General features: G+C 42.9%; 1 protein-coding gene across 4 annotated transcripts in view; it reads left to right on the forward strand.

Annotated features, from left to right (window-relative positions):
* LOC100541308 (H(+)/Cl(-) exchange transporter 5) overlaps positions 1–14,391 on the forward strand; it is a 38,946-nt gene that overhangs the window by 12,575 nt on the left and 11,980 nt on the right. For 2 of the 4 annotated variants that reach the window (XM_019618204.2, XM_010715264.3), the window contains exons 2-3: positions 1,577–1,726; positions 12,381–12,532. In XM_019618204.2, the coding sequence (XP_019473749.1) occupies positions 1,594–1,726; positions 12,381–12,532 (285 nt within the window). In that variant the 5' untranslated portion in view covers positions 1,577–1,593. The other 2 variants (XM_010715267.3, XM_010715268.3) reach the window with 2 other exon arrangements.

Genomic DNA, 14,391 nt, shown 5'->3' on the forward strand with positions numbered 1-14,391 from the left:
GCAAATAATAGCTTTGAGACTCAAACAAAAAAAAAAAAAAAAAAAAAAAAGCACCATTAGTTTTGTGTGCACACTGATTGAGGTTTAACCTGGTTTGACTTTGTGCTTTTGGAATGTGTAAAAAGCATTGGTTCTGGCAGAGCAGAGTCCAGCAGCTCATGTGCCTTCCTGGACAACAAGTTCCCAGCAGCAAGTGCTCAGCACTTTCTTTACTAGTGTGTTCTGCACCAGTTTAGTGAGTAAACAGGGCTTAAAAGTTAAGCAACGCTGTTTTCTACAGCATAAGGCTCAGTAAAGAGCTCAGTGTGTCACTTTGCTGTGCAGTGCCAACGTTTTTTTTGGAGTGGTGCTTTTTTGTTAATAGGAAGTGCTTTTTGCAGACTGTGTAATTCAGACTGTTTGCACATGCTGCCTTTTTCCCTTCCTGAAATAAGGCTGAGCTGCATATTTGGTTCCTCTCTAATTCTCTCATGTGTATACAAGAGAAAAGTGAACATGGCCTATCATCTCATTGGGATGCAAAGCTTTCTATTTTTGTGTTCCATGGGCTATTTTTGAGGCCGAGTCCTGATTATATTATTTTTCTCCCAACTTATGCTATTATTAAATGCTTAGATCTTCTTGTGCTCTCACAGTTTCCCTGCCATCCTAGGCAGTTGCAGAATCACAGAATGGCTTGTTTTGGAAGGGACCTCGAAGGTCATCTAGCTTCAACCCCCTTCTCTGGGAAGGATTTCAGCCCAACTAAATCATGCACCAGGTCAGGCTGCCCAGGGCCCCATCCAGCCTGGCCTTAAAAGCACTTCCAGATATGGGGCATCCGCACTTCTCTGGGCAGAGGACAGGTTTTGTGTCATAGCCTGCTGCCGGCATCTCCTCGAGATGGCCAGGTCAAGCAATGGGTTAGGGACGCTTGATTAAGAACATTTATGAAGTTTAGTAGCACGTTTCCATCAGTGAATGGAATTTTGAAGTTTTGTATTCAGGTAACTAAAAAAATCATTATTCACTTGAGCTGTTTTAATAATTTGTGTACACCTCAAAAAAGGAGGGAGAAGTGACTGCAGGAGGCAAGTGAGCTTGGCATGTCTGTGCAGTGTCACACAGCTGTGTGGTGAGGTTCTGTCCTCTGGTGGGGATTTTGCACATCAGTTTAGCAGTAAATATAAGGGTACCGTGGAAAGTGAAACAGAGGAAAAAAAAGTCACTGTGGCTCTGTTTTGGATCCTTTCCTCCTGTATGTTGGGTCTATCATGTGTGCTGCCATCCTTCAAAGCTGGAGAGTTGGTGTGCTTGCGCAGGCTGTCTGGGAGGCAAGCGTGGTCCCAGCAGAAGGGCTGCTGTGCTTTGGTATTGGGACTATGCAAATGGGTGTGTAAAATTTTCTAAACGTGTTACTTTTCAAGACCACAGGTGTTCCAATACTGCTGTCTGTCTTCCCTTCTGATGGGAAGAGCCATGCTGCCTCCTGTTTTTTTGGGACAAAATGGACACTTTGTCCAATTTGTTTCTAAAATGTCTTCACTTTTCTACTCTAAAAACATTTCTACTCTTAAACCTTTCCATTTGCTCCCAGGTTTGGAAGCTCTGGCCATGGATCAGAAAGGCTATCGACGAGGGAGTTTCCAAAGCAGCACTAGTGATGAAGATATGCTAGAAATAGCAGGAGCATCTCTGGACTTCTCTATGGCAGATGATGATCCACCACTCGACAGAGAGATGGGAGGTAATACCGTGCATCTATCCTCTTTTTTTTATATTGTCTTTTGATAGGACTCCTTGTTAATATTTTCTCTGTGGATTTCTGTGGTCTCTGCTTAGTGTGAAAGACAAGCCTTTCATGGCACCATCACAGTTTGCAGTATTCTGCACTGCGTTATAACTGTGAATAGTCTTTTGCAGAATGGCCAAACAATTGTTCATGTGTTACACTTGGCTTCCAGTGTTGCTTTTTTAACAGTGATTGATGGGAAGTGTGTTGTCTACAAAGCAAAAAATAACCTCAAACTAAATGGCAATTGCAAGAAGCATGTGAATGATTTCAGTGTAATGGAGAAGCACTGCATGTTTTTTTTCCAGCATCTGAGCTGCTTCAGTACTGGTATCCAGTAGTATGGCAGGGAGGAAAATTGCTCTATTAACCATCTACGTGATCATCTTCATATTAAATGCAGCATATCCTGTCTTACCACTTTGTTTTTTATGTTTCTGAGTAGTCCTTTCTAGAATTTCCAGAAATAGCTGTTGTAGGGAAGAGCTGGCATGCTATGGGGGAAGTATCTTTATTGTAGATGTGAAAGGTGGAGATGACAGCACTGAGAGATTCCTAGGAGTCTGTGGTATGAATAGAGACTGCCCTTTCCGCTTCCCTTTTTCCTTGCCTACAATTTAGAGGTCCTTGGCCTTGCTGCTGTGGATAGGAAAATCTTCAAGAGAGGAAGGGGGTTTGATGCTGAGCAGCATGAACAGCTTGTCTTCCTTTACCACCACTTGTCTGTAAAGGAAAGATCTGTAGCTACTTATTCCTGTCTAAGCAGAGTGTGGATTTGTGAAATTAGTAGGGGAGATATTAATCTGCATTGTATCGCTGAACTAAATAACTCAAGACAAAGTCAAATTTTTCCAATCATAAGTTTGTTTTAAAGCAGAAGTATTGAATTCGAACAGCAGACTGCAAGTCTCTATGACTTCCCATAAACCTTTTATCATCTTCTTCCCCTGTTCCTATTTATCCTAGGGCAAAAATTAAAAAGTAATCCTTCTGTTTTACTCCTTCACTGTGTGATCTGCCCTGAGATGAAGGGCAGACTTCCTCAGGTGCTTGTCACTTGCCAGTAGCTGAACCCACTCTTCCCTGGAAATACCATAAGGAGTTTGTAGTCAGTCCCTTTTACCATTTTAAGGCTCAAACATGGGAACAATTAGTGTGTTATTGTTGTGCTTGCATCAGCTCTGAGTGATAAGTGCTTCTTTGTGTGTGAAGGGAATGTGTACAAGACATATGCTATTTTGTGAGTTATGCTGACTCCAGCTAATGGAAGGGACAATGGCTAGTCTTGACAGATGAGCTCTGTTACAGATATTAGGCAGTGTCCTTGTTCCAACCTGACACAGTGATGAGCATCAGTTTTATAAATGAACATCCTTGGGAGTTCACTTCAAAACTCCTCATCTAAAGCTTGTAATAATAACTTGTGGCTGGAGTTTCTTCTGAACATGTTAGTTGCATGCAAAATTAGATACATAGGAAATAATTGCTTTATACGTGTTGTTAATGGAATTGTAAGTTCATGGTTTTATTACTTGCTCTTGCAAACTGCTTTTTCCATAGTTTTTTGGATATCAAATGTCTGAAGTTAAAGGAGTTCATGTTTGATATTTAGATAATGAGCTAAATTCTTTCTTTAACTTCTTGCAAGGAAATTGCTGTTCTATTCTTAATTTCAAAACAGTGATAGATACCATAGTTTATGTAAATGTTTTGCTGCTTTCCCAAAACACTACTCAGTTGTTTCCCTCCTTATTTAAATAAGATTTTTTCCATCTCTGCTAAGTGAATTTGAAGGCTACAATTGCTTCTATCAAAAAAAACCCAACTTGGTGTCAGCAATCAGTGAAGTGGATGTCTGTTTGAGCACAGCTGTCTTTGGTCCTTTCAGAGGTGAGGTCTGTCCCACTGAAATGTGCAAGCTGGAATAAAGCTGATGAGGACAGTGCTGAAGGAGACTGTGGTGTGGCAGCAGAACAGCTGTTTGTCTGCTCCTTATCAATTTAGTAAACTTGGTTATGGAGAGAAGCAGTTTCAGCTTCTGTTTGCAAGAAGCATAACTTTTTGTGGGTTTTGAAACTGGAGGAAAAGGGGAAATTTAAAAGGGGAAATAGTTTTCCCTAAACACTGATTTCAGTTCTCTCTATGGAATTTCCCCTCCTGAATTCAGAACATGGTTGCTGACAGCAGTGTGTCAGGTGTGCAGCCTGTCGTGCCGGTGGAGCAGTGGCACAAGCTGTACTGCAGCAGCTGGATATGTGCCAACTGATGTTTGTCTTGTGGTAATCTTCTGCACGTCTCTAGTTGAGGCTTGTGTTTCTGGTGTGCTGTGTTTGCTATCTGATGTGTGGTTGGAGGCTTTTTTTTAGTGAAGCTGTTTAAAACCAGAATCCTGCCTGCTGCTTCTTTAACTTCTGATACCATTACACAGGGTATTCAAGATGCATTTGTACAGTAGCAAATCTTTTTCTATTTTTTTATTTTATGGAATTTATAAAAAGCTATTTCCTTATTAATTGATTGTTGAGTGTTGAGGCAGAGAATTATCCACAGACACTTGAATTCTTCAGACATACCAACTTGGAGCTTCACATTGTCTACAGCTGTCTTCTCATATCCCTCCACCCCATACCTTGCTTTGTTGACGGTAGTCCAGCCATAGCCCTTCAAAGCCAACTGAAAAGGTGCTGGTTACCACTACTTTCTTGGATGACTTACAAATCTGTTGCATACTCCAGTGCAAACAGAAATGAATGGGATTCCACTGTTGCTTTCCTTCTGTTCGGAAAACCAATGAATTTAGCCTTTAAGATACGATGTCTTCAGCCAGCTGCTCTTCTGTGAGAGAACTTTCCCTGTTATTCCTAGAGAGTTTAATTTAAGACCCTCTAAAGAAGGTTCTGTAAAAAGCTTCATGGATCACCAAATACATAGTCAGCTAGATTATTGTATCTGTGGTCCTCTTCCATTTCAAAAGAAATAGAAGATATACAAAGCCAGGTTTCTTAACGGAAGCACTATTGGAACAGATATCTTTGCAAATAATTTGTCTCCTTACTTAGATATTGCCGTCTGTTGTTTGTTATCAAGGTGAGTTGTACTGCATTACCTCGATAGACCTTTTCAAAACTGTTTAAGATACAAATTATTTCCTCTGAATAGCAGTTTAAGATTGAGTGTAAGTTTGGCAATGATGCCATCTTATTTTGTGCTTTTCTTAGTTGACTCTTCGTCAGCTGATTGCAGTGGGGAGGCAGCCCCTGGGTGTGCAGGAGCCAGGTGTAATGCTTGAATGTCACAGTGGCTTCTGGACGTACTTTAAAATGTAGTATGATGAAAGCAGATCTGTGTTCCTCATTTCTTTTGAAGGAAAACTTAAAAGACTTTCCATCCTTTTGAACATTTTATTTTGTTGTAGGATTCAAGGAGGCTTGCTTTTTTCTTTTGAGCTCTAAAGGGAAGAATTGAGAATTAGAATAGCAGCAACAACTAAGGTGTCACAAGATGATAAGTAGTCAGGCAGCTAGTACACAGGTATGCGAGAAGAACAGTTGGAAACCATAGCCCTGAGTACATCTGGTGTAGGTGATATTGTCAGCCATTCAAACCAGGAAGTCCTCGTGTTGCTGCCGGTGTTGCCTCAGCTGGCAGCACTTTTGTCACTCAGGCACACTTTCTTCAGCTGCATCCATCCTTGACCTCCACATTGGACAGCTACGGTTGCCAGAGCAGCAATGCCCTGCTGAGCTGCCAGCCAGCACAAGGACAGGACCAGTCAACCTTTGCTAAGGTGTAATGTTTCAGACTTGTGAGAACAGGTACAAATGACAAGCTACCATTGGTAAGCTGGAACCAGAAGAACTTAATCAGTTGCCCCTTTGAGCTCTTATGTGCATAGAGTGGCAAGATAAAGGGTGCTAATGAGGCTCTGGAGGGGTTGTGAAAAGCATACTGGTGTATTACTTGAGGGCAACAGATAAATTCATTGCCTGCCTACTGGGAGGCAGTAAACAAAAAGCATTGCCACTAGCCAGTTAGCAAGTGAGATGTCACCTAAGTGGGAAAAGAAAGGCTTTTGCAGTCAGTCGATGGCTGACTCACTGCTGTCAGGAATCTGCATTGCTAAATGCAGATTTAGCAGAAGGAGACCCCGAAGTTCTCATTATACAGCTTTAAACCTGTTTAACTTCCAGTGCTTTTGTAAGCACATAGCACTAGAAACAAGTTACTCTCCATCTTAAAGCCCCTGCGCAGTCAGCTTCAGCCATCTGCGTGCTGGCTCTGCAGCACGGCAGCCGGGCGCATTTCAGTGCTGGGGAACGCGCTCTGCCAGGAAAACGTCCTGAGCGCTGCCTGAGGAGCCGTGCCTGCCTCGGGCTGATGCCCCGGCACCGCGGGTCAGGAGCTGCGCTCGGTGCAGGCAGCCGGCTCCCTGTGCCCTTGCTTCCCCGTGCCGCTCTGCCCCTGCCCCTTGCAGGAGGTGGAGGGCTCATGTGACCGTCGCTGCTGACGACATGCTCAGAGTGCAGGAGAGCCCAGCGCGCCCAGGGTTGGTCTTCACCTGAATCCAAAGGGAAAGGATATGCAGCGAGCGCTGCCCTAGAAGGAGCAGCGCCCGTTTTCCTTTGATTCCCGCTGCTGTGCGATGGGCTCGCGAAGGAGCTTCTGCAGGAAAAGGGACGCCTAAGTGAGGGTGAGGAGACTGCTTGCGGAGAACCTGAACGGGGGACGCGGCCGTCCGTGGATGCACGTTGCGGGCGGTCAGGCAGCGAGCAGCAGGCTGCTGGTCGTGGCTCTGGGGCTGCTCTCGTTCCTCTTCCTTGGATGAAAGGCTGGTTACGGAGGGTGAGCGGCCAGGGTGGTCTGTGGGCTTTGTGCTGTGCGATGATTGCTTGCTGCAGGTCTTCCTTTTGTTTGTAAAATCCTCTCTCTTTCCAGATTTGCAGCAGCAGGGGAAGCAGTCTAGAGGGAGGGAGTCCCCTCTCCCAGGTGCTGGCGCTGCTGTCTTGCCGTGCTGGCCTGCTGATTAATAAACCCTCTAGGGTTCCTGTACTGCAAATGACAGATGCCTATAACTTCAACAAGCACTGCCTTTTTTCTTTTTCTTTTTTTCTTTTTCTTTTTTTTTTTTTCCTTAAGTCAGGAAGAATATAAAAATAGGAGCATTAACCATTTGGGAGAAAAGAGGTGATCAAAAAGCTTAAAAAAAAAAAAAGTGTTTGAAAAAAATAAGGGGTGCATTTTAACTTACTGTCTGTGCGTATTAAGTACTGATTTAAAGATGCATTTGGAATTGTGGAGAACTACAGGATCATCTTCATTTTGTTTTGACGAAGCATTACTGAGCACATTTCCGTCCTTTATTCCTATATGGATATCCTAGGATTCTTCATTTGCAATGAGCTGAGGCAGGAAATATGATCTTGATAAATATTTATGGCTGTCAGCCATTTTATAGTTCAGTATTATTCTTGGGAAGAAATATAAGGACATTTTCTCATTATCTTTTGTCAAATGGGCAGCTTACCCGCTTGCACAGCTGTGAAATTGCCACGTATTGCTCAAATACTTTGGGGTTCTGATTTTGTAGTATGAAACCCTCTTCATAGAGATTCCCGGTGCAGTTGCTGAATATTGGTGGTATTGGTGATACTATATATGCTGATACCTGTGAGTCTTCTGGCCTGGAATAGCAGGTAGACCTTCAGGATTTGGTTACTGCAGCCCCTTTTGCTTGCTGGCAAGTGCTGTTTACTGACTTTTTGCCTTTGAGGTCTTGTCTGTGTTGCTCTGTGGTAGCTCTGTGCTGGGAGGATGTTCCCAGGACAGCTAAAAGTCATTGGCCTGTGCAGTTATTTCAGAAGAGTGAGTAGAGTTTGATGCCAGTGTCATCTTTTTGTAGAAAATGCTTCTCAGAGTAGCATCAGTTGCCATCAGTTTCAAACTACCATAATAGTTCACTTTTCCAGATAAGTAGATGTTGTCATAGAGCTAATATTAAAAGTCCACTGTAATGTAAAAGGTGGTCCATTAAGTGGGAGCTGGACAAAGGTGAGCAAGGTGGTGAGGACAGGGAGAATACACCACAGAGAGGCCAATGTAGACGTGGGGTGGTCTTTGAAGTACTAACATGTTCATGGATGGCTGTTGGCATTGAGCTGAGGTGTTGGACCAAACCCTGCCCTGCTCTCATTGCAGTTCTGCTACAGCCACAGGCATCATTTCAGTTTAGGGACATAGTGGGCGTGGTGGTGATGGGTTGATGACTGGAATAGATGATCCTAGTGGTCTTTTCCAATCTTAATATTTCTATGAAGTGAGATTTATGTAAGCTATTGTTGACTTTGTCGATGCCCCATAGAAGCAACTCACCTATATGGGTTTACGTAGGTGATGAGTTGCAGGTATCTGTTTGCTGCACATGGTGAACCTGATTGTCTACTGTTCAGAAGACACAGGATTCGAGTTCAGAAGATTGTTTTAATGTGCTGCTTTCATGAGTTGTTGAGGAGGTTTTGGTCCGTCAGATTTGTTGGATAGTTGAATAGTACTTAGGATCTCCATTGGGCGTACTTGAATGAGGAAGTCTTTGAAAGCATTGACACCAGTTTGCGTATGTCCAAGATATCCAGCTGACTGCAAAAATGTTATTGAAGACAGTACTTCCTCAAGGCATGTGACAAGTATCCCATTTTCTTTACAGTGCAAGTTGGGTAGGTTGTATTTGTGGTCTGTGAACTGCACTGGTTGGGAAGATTTCTGGAGAACTTCACTTTATATATATATATATATGTATGTATATATATGTGTATATATATATATGTATATATATGTATATATATATATGTATATATACGTATATGTGTGTGTATATATTTGTCCCAAATGAAGTAGGAAGGCTTTTTTCCTCTATTCTTTCTGAAGTAGGTTATTTTGTGGTACTTTTCAAGTATGCTATGTGACCAATCTTTTCCTGAGGCTTTTTCTCTGTTAAGAGGTTGCTATGCAAATCTGGGAAGCGGGCTTGGAAAGGCATCATAGTCTGTTTTTTACCTCTCTTGCTTTTAGATGACAGGGTAGAGAGCAGTCATTTCAAGTTCTCCCCACCCAATGACATCTTCTGCATGGTGGTATCTGTAATCTAAATACAGTGAATGAAATACTAAGCATTATCCTTTTATATGGGAGTTTTAACACTTATTCTCCACTGCCTTTAAGTTTTGACCCGGATTTAATTTTAGCTTTTTTAATTATTATTTTCCTCTGAACTGTAAACCTTCAGTGCCTTACAGAACTACAGAACTATGACCAGATTTGCTCACCTGTGCAAGTCTGAAAAACTAGCTTCTTTACCCAAGGTCTGCATGTGTATGCCCTTTTGTAGCTCATTTTGTAGCAGTGTATTGGAAGAGGAGGAACACGCATTGTGGACTAGAACATGCCTGACTGCTTTACTAGGACTGTGTGAGCCACTGCTTGCTCTGCAGAACACAGAGGGCTTAAGCGGCACTTGGTGTGCTCTGGACTGCCAAGTGAATGATTTGTTATTTAAGGCAGGGGTTTCCAGCTCAGATGAGAAATGAGGCTACAGAGGACCTCAATGTGTTGCTACCTTCTCATAGCTTATCTGAACTGCCTTTGGTTTGCTGCTGGCCGGCAAGCACTTAGTGAGTTTGCTCAATGTGCACGTTATCTGGCTGGCAGCACCCTTCTCTTATTTCCTGAACAGCAGCATGTTGTACAAACCTATTTCAAAAAAGTTTTCAGAACTGAGGTTTGTGCGTGGTACATTGATCTGTGTCCCTCCAGGAATGGAGTGCAGTGGGAGGGTGTCACTGGTGTGCTGTCTTCCTGTGCACAGAGGACAGAGGTGGGTCACAGGTGCAAAAGAAGAGGTGGTCAGATGGATTCTGCTCTACTTCCCATTCAGCTGGTGCATCCTTTGTCTTCCATGTCTTAAACTGAATGGGGGAGAGGCTTTGCTTTGGGAAGGGTTGTGAATAGAAGGTAGTGAGGGGGTTCCTGCTGGCTTATGATTTGTAAAGATATCAAGGAAAAGAGTGGTGACCAAGCATGCCAAAGATGCCTCTGCAACTTAGTGGGTAACAGATATCTCCTGATTGTGTGTTCATCATCATCTAGGCTCAATGTAAAGAATTTACTGCTCTGTCTTCAATTTTCTTAAAACAAAAGGCACTCCTCACTTGAGCATGGTTTGAATCATAACTGTCAATGAGTGAAGGCTGCTGATCAGAAGAGCTGAAGTCGTGCAAAGAAGGGATTTGTCAGCTTTCTTTTCCAAGCTGGACTTTCTGGTTTGCATACTTTTGAAATGGTGATTTTCTTTTACTGTGGTTTTAGCTTTTAAAAATGAAAAAGCAAATAGCACTGCAGCAGGCTACAGTAAAGCTTAGGAGGTCTCAGGAGGAGTGTTAGGGCCGTATAGAGAGGCCTTGGGAATGGAAGAAGCATGAAAGGCTTCTTAAGGGAGTGTTAAAATTAGTATTTGGTATGTGGAGTAGCATTGTTTGTATCTTCTGTGGACAGTTTTGTACAGTGGAAAAAATACTGCAGAGCACTTTTCATCTCCAGTGTTTCTTGCCCTTTTAGTATCTGGTTTTGTAAGAAAATTACATGGAGGATACTGAAGGATTTTGTAGGTATTGACTTGGAGCAAAGGCCTCAGTACTTGCTCAAGCAAAGGAATGAAACTTGGACTGAATTGCATAAAAAAGGTTAATCTGTTGAGAAGACTCCTTGATTTCCTTAGGTAAACCTTGAAAGGCTTTTGTTTAGTTTTCCCCACTTACCCATGCATTTCATCACCTTCAAACTGCTTGAATAGGGCTTTAAGAAAAACACAGTTTTAAAGGAACAAGCACTAAGTGTGACATTAATGGAGTTTCTAAAGTTTCGTTAGGCGGATGTCAATATTTTGTTTTAGGAGCAAGTGAAATCAGGAATGGATGTGTGAATGTTTCCAGGTTGGAAGAATTTTAACTGCATTTTCCAGGGCAGTGAAACCCACTGGGGTCTAGGGCTTCTGCTGGGAAGCTCTAAGGGCAGCTGTGTTCTGCTGCTTTTCTTCTGAGTGGCATTTTGCTTTGGCAGGGCAATGGGGAAGACAGGATGCTGGGCAAGATTTCTTTTCTCCTTACTCCCCTGACCCCAATGCTCTTGGACAGTTCACCTCCTCCCTCCTCTGCCATCACCCTTGCTGCAGGCCTGTCTTGCCTTGATCAAGTGTGCTGGTGTATCCTTGCAGCTTTTAGCATGACAGAGCTCTCCTGTCATCCACAACCTCGCATGGCAATGAAATTGGTCCTGTATCTGACTTAGTAGGCATTTGTCATTACCTGTTTCAACTGAAGGTCTCTGTTCCCACTGACTGAAATGTCCTTTTGATTTGGCCAGTAGAGCCTGTTAGACAGCACTGGTTGACCACCTCTACCAAGAACGTCAGGGAGTGATCTGTGATGGAAGCCATAGTGGTGGTCCAGGGGTTGTTGCTCAGCTTGCTGACACTTCTAGCTGCTGTACATGAGAGGGAAGCTCCTAGAGACCTGTGGTGTGGGTGGTCTTTGGCCCGTGCATATGATGCCTTAGGGAGAAGGAAGCACGCAACAAAGGGATGGGCTGGAAAGGAGGCAGGAGCCTGGCTTCTGGATACAAAGGCAACCCTAGTCTACTGGGCTGAATCTCCTTTTTGTGATAGAGTCCAGGACTAATTTTTTTTTTTTGTGGCAGAGGATGTTGGAGCTAGGGGAATGATGCTTAGGAGTTTTGCTTTGAAGCAGTGATTTACTCTGCACGGCTTTTGCATGCCTTCAGAAGAACTAGGTCGACCCTTGTCACAATGCAAGTGATTAGCTTTCCACATTATGCTTACATTGCCCTCCTCAATCTCTTGGTCTGCACTCCCAACTGAGAAGAGACTGTCTTGTCACCAAAAGTTTGGGAACATCCCAATTCAACATCATCTTCCATGGGCTGGAGCAGAGGAGACAGAAGGTCAAGTGATTTGTCATTGACAGGATTCATTGGACCTGAAGAGAGACTGCAAACTCCTTAGGTAGTAGGGGAAGGAAGGCATGGCTTTTCTCAAGCTTTAACTGCTTTCTCTCTGCTTTGTGTGTGCTACTCAAGTGATGTCTGGGCGACAGATGGCCATTTGATTCTCCCCACTCCCATTTGTAGTCCTGGTTTGATTGCTGCTTTAGTCTTGCTCTGGATCACCCAGGGCTCCCTTCAGTTCTGCTGGAGATTTTAAATATTCAGTTTCTCCTCTCACTTTCCTCAAGTGACAGAATACAGCCATGATATACCCTGGATTTAGGGAAAAGTTAAATCTAGATGCTAGTTTACTTTAGTGCTTCCTCAGCAGATCTTTCCAGGAAAGAGCCCTTGTCCATATGAAATGCTGGAGCTGGAGAAGTGTGTACAAATATTGGTAGCACTTAGCTAATGGAATAGCTGATAAACTGATTAATTCCTCCAACTTTCTATAGTTTGACCTAAGTCAGTATTTTGATGAATTTTTTTTTTTTAAGTTTTTCCTGAAAAGAGGGAAAACTAAGAGATGCTCAATTTTACCCCCTTACTTTCCCACCAGGCTTTACTTCATATAATGGAGGAGGGATGAACGGTGCAAGCAAAATGATGGATTTTCTGGAGGAACCACTTCCCGGTGTGGGGACCTATGAAGATTTTAACACTATAGATTGGGTGCGAGAGAAGTCCAGGGACCGGGACAGGCACAGAGAGGTAACATTTTTTTACTACTCCTTAGCACTTAAGACAGAAGAATTAACTTGCTTGGAACTAAACTTAGTTCTGATGATGTTACTAAGGAGCCATTTGCAAGAGGAATATCTAGGGTAGAGGGTTTCCTTATACCATATCAAATTTGCTCAATTCTGAAGCATAGCAAAACCTATAGTTCTACTCGTGGAAGGTGTATGCATTATTTGGAAGAATTATATTACTATTACGTGGATTATATGGAAGAACGTAAGCACCCATGATCCTGTTATACACAGTGCTTATTGATAAAGAAATGGGATACTCTTCGGAATGATGCTTTTCCTACTGAAATTTGTGCTGCATGGTTGAAAAAGCTGGAACAAATTCTGCTTCTGGGACTTCACTGCTGTCAGCAATGAAAGGGATCTGCTTAGAAAGTAAGGGATGTTTTAAATAAAGTACCATTGTCCCCAACATGCTCCTGGTTCATGAGAAGACCTTGCCAGTGGAGTTCTTGGAGAACGGTGACTGAACTAAACTTGTCTTTTTACTTGCCAGAATATTCTGTAATGTTTTATTTTTGCGCCTTACAAAGCAGCTTGTGATTTAAATAAGAACAGTGCACAAGCCGAACTCAATCCTTGCTGCTCTGTGTGTGGGAATACAATGTAATGTCATTGCTTGTGCAAGTACACACCCAACTAAGAGGCTCCATGCCCAGTACTTGCTGCTCACCCCCCTAAATGTTCCTTTCTATGCATTGTGAGTACAAACCCCAACATCTTTTCACACGTACACACACACACGCAGACATGCAAAAACGATGTATGTGAGTTTGTAACAGGACAATCTATTTCCTATTTACAGAAAGACATGTAGATAAGGAATTTCAAGAAATTGAAATTGGGTAAAGCTAGAAAATACTGCTGGCCAAAGAGATGTACATTTGTCAAATAAAAACCTTTATCAGGGCAGTAGTTTTGTCTATTACTTCAATCCTCACCTTCATTCAGTAGCCGTGATGCTGATGAACAGTGCAGCATTTGAAAGACAGAATCTAGAGGAAAAAAAGAAGGAAAATCATTGAGAAAGAAAGGATTCTTTCTCATTTTAGCGAGGATTTGTTGTTTTCCTCAATGTGCCTTTTCATCTGGGAATAATGATGGTGTACTGGAATGCTCGTGTTGTGAAAGGAGCCAGGACAGTGGGCACTCAGTAGCTGTTGCTTGCCTCTTTGTGCTGCTGTCAGGCACAGTCAGACTGACAGGGCTGGCAGGCTGCAGCCATCCCTGTCTATTGCAGGCAGACCCAGCCAGAGCCTGTGGGGAACTCGCTGTACTGTGGCATCTGGGGTCTGAGGACAACTCTGAGTCCAGCTTTCAAGAGTGATCAGTGCACGTTACTTCTAGACCTCATAAGTCATTTCCAAACTCTGTTGGTTTTCAGCCTGCTAATAGATAATACTGCTACTCCTTACAGATATTGAGGGAGCAACTGGAAACCACAAAAAAGTTGGTGACAACAACTGCTTTCTCAGTTGGTGTATCAATACCACAGGGCAGAACAGATAAATTGCTGGGGGCAAAGTGCTCGGAGGGCTCCATAAGCATTCTGATTTGCCTGTGGCATCAAGCTACTGGTAACTTGATATTGCTAACAAGTAACAGTTTCTAAAGGCCAAGAGATGAATTTTGTTTGCTTTTTATGCAGAAGACATTTAGGAGGAAAGTGTTACGTGAATATTTGTATTCACACCAGGATAAGTGGAAGTATCCTTTATCTGTTCTTGTTTGTGTCCTAATCAGGGCCATGTTGCCCTGTACCAGCTACAAATGCAGCCACTAGCTGATATTTTTCCTCTTTCCCCTCAAAACAGAATA

Source organism: Meleagris gallopavo, chromosome 9, assembly GCF_000146605.3.
Source record: "Meleagris gallopavo isolate NT-WF06-2002-E0010 breed Aviagen turkey brand Nicholas breeding stock chromosome 9, Turkey_5.1, whole genome shotgun sequence".
Classification (NCBI taxonomy): Eukaryota; Metazoa; Chordata; class Aves; order Galliformes; family Phasianidae; genus Meleagris; species Meleagris gallopavo.